The sequence below is a fragment of the Dicentrarchus labrax genome, unplaced genomic scaffold (genome assembly GCF_905237075.1).
Source record: "Dicentrarchus labrax unplaced genomic scaffold, dlabrax2021, whole genome shotgun sequence".
NCBI lineage: Eukaryota > Metazoa > Chordata > Actinopteri > Moronidae > Dicentrarchus > Dicentrarchus labrax.
In genome coordinates, this window is record NW_026136707.1 from 28074985 (window position 1) to 28083972 (window position 8988).

The 8988-nt window shown below is 37.8% G+C and overlaps 1 protein-coding gene across 1 annotated transcript; it reads right to left on the minus strand.

The window, feature by feature from the left end:
- Positions 1-1351: 1351 nt before the first annotated feature.
- calhm6 (calcium homeostasis modulator family member 6) lies at positions 1352-5963 on the minus strand. Its single transcript, XM_051407344.1, has 2 exons — positions 5352-5963; positions 1352-2355 (listed from the first exon to the last, which is right to left on the minus strand). The coding sequence occupies exons 1-2, from the start codon at positions 5892-5894 to the stop codon at positions 1921-1923; spliced, it is 978 nt and encodes a 325-aa protein (XP_051263304.1). The 5' UTR covers positions 5895-5963; the 3' UTR covers positions 1352-1920.
- Positions 5964-8988: the final 3025 nt, after the last annotated feature.

Here is an 8988-nt window from a genome sequence, read left to right on the forward strand (position 1 = left end):
CTCTCTCTCTGTCTCTCTCTCTCTCACCCCAACTGGTCTAGGCAGAAGACCACCCACCTAGAGCCGAAGGGTGTGTCCTAGGTTTCTGCCTTTTAACAGGCAGTTTTTCCTTGCCCCCGACGCCAAGTGCTTGCTCATGGTGGTACTGTTGGGTCTCTGTAAATGTTATAAGGAGTTTGGTCTAGACCTGCTCAATTTGAAAAGTGTCCTGAGATAACTTCTGTTATGAATTGGCGCTGTACAAATAAAATTTGATTTAATATTATTTATTAACCAGGCCATCTTTGAGCCTGAAATATCACAACAGCTGTTGAATGTATTGCATTGAAACAATAAAACTGCAGACATTCATGGTTCCTAATGACTTTACTTCTTTGTGGGGTTTTTGGTGTAAAATATCTTGACAACTGTGTTGAAACAAAAATGGGATTGGGATTCTGCCCAACGCTAATCTCAGGAGTGGGCGATCAAAACTGTTGGGGCGTCCTGGTAGCTCACCTGGTGGAGCTGGTCCCCATGTACCAAGGCATAGTCCTTGCTGTAGTGGTTCGAGTCCAACCTGTGACACTTTGCTGTGTGTCATCCTCTCTCTCTCTCTCTCTCTCTCTCTTTCTCCCTCCCCTTTCCTGTCTATTATAAGCTATCCTGTAAATAAAGGCAACCCCACTCTGAAAAATACTGCATTTTCTTTTCTTTTTTACAGTGAGTTGTGAACCAAATTTTTCATTATTTGGTGCTTGAAAATTACATAGTTGCAACTAAAAGTATGACATTAAATTATAAAATACAGATTATTTTTGTTTCTAAAATTTAAAGATTCAGGTTTAGACAGTTGTTGTGAAATTATGAGTTTTCTTAACTTCATTTTTTTACTGTGTATTTACACACCTGTGTGTGTGAATGGGTGAATGAGAGGGAAACTGTAAAGCATTCTTGATACAAGCACAATATAAATCACTCTGCCATTTACTTTATATTAAGTGCTAAATAGAAAATATTTATACTTTAACATGTTCAACTAAGATGGTAAACATTATACCTGCTATACATCTGCATGTTCATATTGTTATCACAGCCTGCACCCATTGTTTTGTACATACCAGCACCATCTTGGTGCACGTCATCTGGCTGATGCACATTTACTCTCCTGACCTATTTACACATCAGCTCTTCAGAAAGGCAGCATTTTGATTCAACTCATTCTCCAGATTAACATATCTTTGCTAATGCACCCCTTATATTCTGTCTGTATGGAGCGTCTAGCATATGATATGGGCATCAACTGTTGCACACCCAGTGGGTTCATGCTATGTGATGCTGGTTTTGAGTGGTTTGATGGAATCTGAAGGCATTTTGATTCACTTCAGTTTTTATTTTCAACAATTTCTTTCTTCTTCAATATCAGCCACTAACTGTAGTCAACTATGTTCAGTTAAATACAAAGCAGCTTTCTTTTTTTTTTTAGCATTTATTCTTTCAGTGTAGTTTCACCAAATCTCATATAGGTCATTTTATATCCAGATAACGATACATATCACGATACAGCCAATTTCAATATTCTCTAAATCCAATCACTGTTTATATAAAAATTACCACATGGAAAGGTCTATATACATTTTTAATAAAATAAAAGTACTTACTTATTTTTCTCCTTTTATTTAGAACATTTGTTCATTTTATCAAGTAAGGAAGAAAATAAACATCTGAGTTTGGGGTTTGTTTGGAGCACTCCACTGTTCTTTTGTGAGTCTCGTGTGTAGACTCTCTCCATACTAGGTCGCAGGTGTTTGAGTCTGTTGTGGGGACCGCTCTGAGGCATAATTTGCAAAGTACCCATGGTTTGCATCACAAGAAAAGAAACAATAAAGCACCTACACAGCAGCTTTCCCAGGTGCTGCTCTTTCATGCAGTCAAACCTCCTCACAGTACCATCCTGCCATCATCTACAAAAGTAAGAACAGCAGGGTTGTCATCAGCAGGCTCGCTTGACTTAACCGAAGCCATCCTCATCATCCCATTATCCATCTCCTGGAACGTCTCCACGTACCGGTGCAAGGTGCTGTAGTAGTGGTCTTTGGTGCTGAACTTGTAGAGGGAGGAGATCTTCTGCCAGTCCTTGTTCAACGGGGTGATGATGTTTTCAGGCAGTGTCTGGTTGAAGAAGCTCTTCAAGTTCCTCTCAGCGAGCTCTTTGGCATGCTTAGCAGTGTATAAATCCATCATGTTGCTCTCCTCCTGAGCATACGCCCTCCAGAACTTGAGCTGCAGGTAGCTGATGGGGGACGTGCACCGAGCCACACAGGTCAGCAGCAGGTTGGACAGCATAATGGAGGCAATGAGCAGCCAACCCAGAATCTGTGGTGACCATTAAGACACAGAATTAAATAAAAGCAAAATTTTAGGAAAAAAGAACAAGAGAGCAATGTTTTATGCAATTGTTCATGTTATTATTGTTATTATTGCATTAATAAAAAGTAAGTAAATATATTCAGGTGGCTTTTTTGTTTGTTTGTTTTTTAAAATATGCCATAGTATTGTCAATGGGATTTTAATAGTCAGTCAGAGCCAAGTAAAATAGTTGATTGTTGAGTCTCATTCCCAGGGCGTCAAATACCAATGCTGAGACTCAACAATCAACTATTTTCAAGCCACCAACCCAAAGCATCTTTCTATCTTTCTCAGCTCTGATTGGTTATTTTCATTCAGGCCCATTGGATTCTTGCAAAGGAACTTGATTTTTTAACAGATTATCTATCTCATGTACTACTGTCAGGATATAGTGAAGGTTTCAGCAAATATGACAAAAAGTTATTTTCCATAAAGGTTACGGTCCGTGTATGTTTTGGTCATTCGATTTTCCTTTCAGAAACGGGTATTAAAAAACAGAAAACGAGTGGTTATTTGATTTTCATTTTAAAATACAAAAATTAAAATTGAAATACAAGGCATTTTTCTTTTTCATGGTCAAAAGGGACGAGGGAAATTAAAAAAAATTATTTAATTTTCATTTTCTATTTCATATAACAAAAAATAAAATCACTAGAAAACAGAAACGGAAAAAAGGCCTGTTTTTTCATATTCTGAGACCGGATGTTGTCATTTACAGGACCGTGCTGTGTAGAAGAAACAGTAGGCTAGTAAACTGCGGTCAATCCAGCCGTGAGTCCGGTCTCCTCGGTCAAATCAGCCGCACTTAAATTTCGAGTGTACAAGTATTCTCAGCATTATGGTAAATGCGAAGAAACTAGTGATGGGTCGGTCGCGAACGATCCGGCTCTAAGAGTGTTCACTTTGAAGTGAGAGTGTAGACTGTGCAAAGTTAAACATTTCATATCAAGCAGCTTTTTGTCTAATTAAGATGGGTCTTGTGTTTTATAATTTATTTTTGTAGCACTCTGTTCCATGTTGAGTATATTAATAAATCCATATAAATACTAAACATTTGATATGATGCATGTATTTACATTAGATATTCATTTTACACATAATTTGGTAATAAATTAATTTAAGCAACAAAAAATATGAGGAGCCACTTGGGAGCCGAAAGAGCCGGCTCTTTTTAGTGAGCAGAGCCAAAGGAGCCGGTTCTCTAAAAAGAGCCGGAATTCCCATCACTAGAAGAAACAGTGTATTTACTTCCGGTTTTCAAAATAAAGGTATTTAGAACAGTAAGCTATAATTTGAACCTACATTTAAACTAAAATATGTTACATTAAAGTGTTTCATGCGCCCCTGATGAATAAAAAACACTTTATATCAAGTATCTTTACTGCACCAGTGTGGAGAAATGCCAAAATAAAAGTCTCATATTTATGCCTCCAGAGATTGCATATTTGACCATATTTGAGGTACTGTAAAAATATATTGCTCAGTGTTTCCTGGCTACTGATGGTATATTTGACTTTTACACATATGAGACTACAAGTATACTTAATATCAAGCATTTTTACTGCACCAATTTGGAGAAATTCAACAATAAAAGTCCATATTTGTATCTCCAAGTGATATTTTCTTATATTTGAGCTACTGTAAAAACATATTGCTCAATAATTCCTGGCACATTGCATAAACATATATCATGGATATGCCAAACTGGGTTTCACAATTTTCATGTCTTTTGGTGTGCATTGTGCAATAGAACTTTTTCACAGCAGGCATTTTGACATGAAATACACTGTAAATCCTAACAGCATATCTTAATAAAAGACGTAAGCCTGCTGTTCCTCTTTGGAATCATACTTTGCACTGTTTTTATTGCCGCCTTTGTCTGTGTTCTGCTTTTAGTGTAATTAAAGCTGCAGTAGGTAACTTAAAGATTTCGCTGAAACTTTCTCTATAGACTTGCTACGTGGCAGCCCATCACTCCATCATCTCTCACATTTATAAGCCTTGTTTAAAAGACAGAGTCAAAAAAAAAAAAAAAACACAACAATTTAGTAAAGTGAATCTTCCTCTGCTTTTTCTTCTTCTTCTTTACCCACAGAAAGAACAACAAATTGTGGGCCTATAAACATGTATTAAAACAGTACATAGAGAAGCTGAGAGCTGCTGCTTGCCACAACATGTTACTTTATTTTATCCTTCACAACCATTTGGCAACCCCCAGAAATCCCTTTTGGGGTTCCAACCCACAGGTTGAGAACCACTGGTTCAATCCACCATTGATTACTCAAGTCTACTGCAAGTTCCTTTTACTGTAGTTTTATTATTGTGCAAGTATATTGTATGTATTGTACAGCAGTGGTTCCTAAACTTTCCACTTAAGGAACCCCTTTTCTATAATTTAGTAAACTGACTAAGTGACTAAGTATTTTATGGATATTTCATATGATATTATATATACTGGGGTGGCTGTGGCTCAGAGGTAGAGCGGGTTGTCCACTAATCGGAAAGGTTCAATCACAGGCTCCTCTCGCTGCATGTGTGTGTCCTTGAGCAAGATACTGGTGTATGACTGTTTCTTTACAGAAATGAACCAAGATAGCTTCTAAGATATAAGCTTTGGCGTATGACTGTTAAAAAATATTAAAAATATATATAATTTATAATAATTATACAGACAGAATTTTACAACATGTTACCTAAAAATGAAATTACTAATGAATTATTAAGTTACTAAGTTCACTGTTTGGGTTCATTGTACAGTTTTGAATATAATATGAAATATTATATATGTCACTTAGTCTACTAAATGATAGAAAAGGGGCCTCTTGAGGAAAAAGGTTGGGAACCACTGTAATGCAGTATAATGTCTCTATACACACTCTGCTAGGATCAACTGATCAGAAAGTTAAAGAATTTGAACTTCTTTATTAACAAATAAAATAAAGTTGGAAGAGTTGAGCACTGACCTGAGACTCAGCTCTCAGGATGAGCACGACATCTTGTCTCTCTGCCTGGGGAACTTTGCTGCTCCCACAGGGAAACGTGTACAGCTCCTCCTGACACTGGACCACGGAGCTCCTACCTGCGCACACATGCTCGCTGTACGCGCTCACGTTGATGCCGGTCATCGCACACTCGTAGTAGTTCCCGTTGAGCAAAGCCACAGCGACCCAGCTGGAAGGCGCCACCAGCGCGGTGGTGCTGATCTGGAATAAGACTGTCCCGGCGGCCACCAGCCTCTTCCAACGGCACAGCTTGGCCCTGCGCTGGCACAGACCCGTGAACAGCTTCCACGTCTTCTTGCTGAGGATGTAGCCCAGCAGCAGCAGAGCCAGAGCGGGTACCAGCAGGAACACCATGCCGTACAGGAAGTTGAGCTGATTGCAGGGACATTTGAAGACCACTGAGGAGAAGATCTGCTCCCCCCCAGCTGTCAGCAGGGCAACCAGCCCGAAACCAAGATTGGTCTGTTTACTGGCAATGTTCAGAACCGTCTTGAACTTGTCCATCTTTGCTGCTGTGCTAACAAACACTCGGTCACTTTCACTTCCACCTTTATATTTCTGTCTGTTTCCGTCAGCACCCCTACCTTCCTCCAAACAAACACATTACAACGTTCAACGTTTCCAGAATACGGTTTAAAAATAAACCCCTTTACATAACCATAACCTTTAGAGATCCTTCACTGAAGGTTATTATTGTAAAGCTGACATGTATACTGTAGCAAACTACTTAAGATTGAAATGGGGAAAAAACTGTAATGCCATAAGTTATTTTAACTAAAAGAATTGTTTAAACAGATTACATTGAAAATTGTGAAAAAATGGACAGACTTTTATCTAAATCTTAATTAAGCAGCTTTTACTAGTAATTGTAATTGAGAGTTTTGTAAGTTACAGAAACTTTCCTGATGAATTACTGTATTTTGTACAAATAAAAATGACAAAGTTAAAGTCAGTGTCACTTAAAATTACTAAAGCAACTTGCTCAAGAATGTGTTTTTAACTTACAAAACTGAGTTAGTTGTACTCAAAAATTGAAATGTAATCAGTTTCAACAATTGTTTTATTTAGATTAACTTAATTAACTCTGTTTTTACATTGTTTTGGGCAGTAGTTCCCAACCTTCTTCCCTAGGGTCCCCTTTTCTATTATTTAATAAACTGATGACCCTGACTAAGTGACATATTTTATAGATATTTAATATTATATTCGATCCTGTACAGTGAACCCAAACAGCGAACTCAGTAACTAACAGTTTATGTAAAAAAGTGATTTGGATGAATTTTGAGCACATTATTTCTTGTTTAGGGAACCCATTATCCAATTCTCTGTCTGTATTTTAATATATAATTTTTAACAATCATACATATTTAATTAGTTTCTTTTTTTATTATTTCCGTCTCACTGGCACCCCCTGGCGGCCCTCACTTTAAAAAACACTGCTTTAGTATAGGATTGCTGGAGTAACTTGAGAGTGGTTAGGGGGAATGTCCAGGGGTTGATAATTTGATCACTAGGCTACAGTATATCAAAAATTATATTTTTACAAAAAATGTATTAATGTTTTTAATTCTTTAAATGTCAGTCCCAATTAGAAATGTACTGTGATGAATATAGGCTGCTACATATTGAAGTGACCCTAGTGTGATTTACTTCCACTTAGCAAGCCTAAGACAAGATAAGATCACTTGTTACAGCAGCTCCAGATATAACATAGAAGATAAGAAAAAGAGAAATACACATTAAATGGCGTAACACATGACAATTGAAAACAACATGAAAATTTCACATAAATCAGATCAAAATCGCCACGCAGCTCTTAATTCCTGCTGCCAGTAGGGGGCGCTATGATTATATCTGAATATTGTCACATAGATGTGTTCAGGGCGGGACTCTTATTCAATTCAATTCAATTCAATTTTATTTGTATAGCGCCAATTCATAACAGAAGTTATCTCAGGACACTTTTCAAATAGAGCAGGTCTAGACCGAACTCTTTAACATTAATTACAGAGACCCAACAGTACCACCATGAGCAAGCACTTGGCGACAAGGGCAAGGAAAAACTGCCTGTTAAAAGGCAGAAACCTAGGACAGATCCTCCGGCTCTAGGTGGGTGGTCGTCTGTCTCTACCAGTTGGGGTGAGAGAGAGAGAGAGAGAGAGAGAGAGAGAGCGAGAGACAGACAGACAGACAGACAGACAGACAGACAGGTGCACAGCAACAACAGTATTGGCAATGGCAGTCAAGCAGGACCATGGCAGGAGGCTCCACCAGGAGCCATGAGAACCTGCGAGACGAGAAAGCACAAGAACTCCGGGGAAGAAGTGAAGTTAGTAACATGCATTAATGGAACATGAATGAGTGCAGAAAGAGAGAGGAAGAGAGTAGCTCAGTGCACCATGGGAAATCCCCCGATAGTCTAGGCCTATAGCAGCATAACTAAGGGATGGTTCAGGACTCACCTGATCCAGCCCTAACTATAAGCTTTATCAAAGAGGAATGTCTTAAGCCTACTCTTGAATGTGGAGAGGGTGTCTGCCTCCCGAACCACAACTGGAAGCTGGTGGAAGCTTATCAGTCAAGTGAAGTTTAGAGCCGAATTGTGAGCAGATTATTTCTTGTTTAGGGAACTTTTTATCCAATTCTCTGTCTGTATTATGTTTTTTTTAAATATTTTTAAACAATCATACATATTTAAGTAGCTTCTTTTTTATTCAACGTTATTCCTTCATATTAGGAGACATAGTCTTGTTTTTAAATTGTAATATTGACTTACAGCCCACTACCAATGCTTGTTTGCAAATATTATATCCATAACCATTACTTCAAACCACACCTAATATTAATCTATTTTGAGTTTAACTACAATATATGTATATATTGTATATTTACATTTACGTCTCTCTTGTACAATGTGTTCAGGGCAGGACTCTTATCAAACATATGAAGTTTCATTGAGATTGGACCATATACACTGAAGTTGTGAGGACGTGTTCAGGGTGGGACTGTTACAGAATATATGAAGTTTGGTGAGATACATTAAAATTAAACACCACCTCAAGACATACTGTTGAATGAAAAGTCACCAGATTCATAACACATCATCAACATCTTAAGCATCTTCTGACCAAATGAATTTTATAGAACGCAAAAAAATTGGATTTTTGACACCACGCCACGGGCATGCCGTTTGATGCACAGTCAAACATAGCATATTTAATTGTGAATGTCTTTAGATTGCAGTGTCCAAATGTGAAGTCAGTTTCCTAGGAGGAGTCTGTTAATATACAATGTGAAAAATCGACCACTAAATCCAAAATGGCCGAACTTCCTGTTGGGTTTGGGATATGTCTCCAGGGAGGTTATTACCTATTATATTATTAAGCATATTGGTGAAACAGGCCCCTGGGGGTTCAGTTTATGGGCCCCTGAGGGGCCAATTGTAATGATTCCTTGAAATACAATAGGTCCTTGCACTGGTCAGTGCTCCGACCCTAATAACTTAGTAAAATAGAAAAATACAAGACATCAAGAAAAAATAGGTTGTTTGTATGTACAAACTATATACAGTATTTTTATACAGATGTGATTTAAGTTA

Bases quoted from the DNA above. Each gene is read 5' to 3' on its own strand.
- calhm6 (XM_051407344.1), bottom strand. From the start codon at position 5,894: ATGGACAAGTTCAAGACGGTTCTGAACATTGCCAGTAAACAGACCAAT. The intron at 2,356-5,351 runs GTCAGTGCTCAA...TGGTCACCACAG, and splicing joins TCCTGAGAGCTGAGTCTCAG to ATTCTGGGTTGGCTGCTCAT.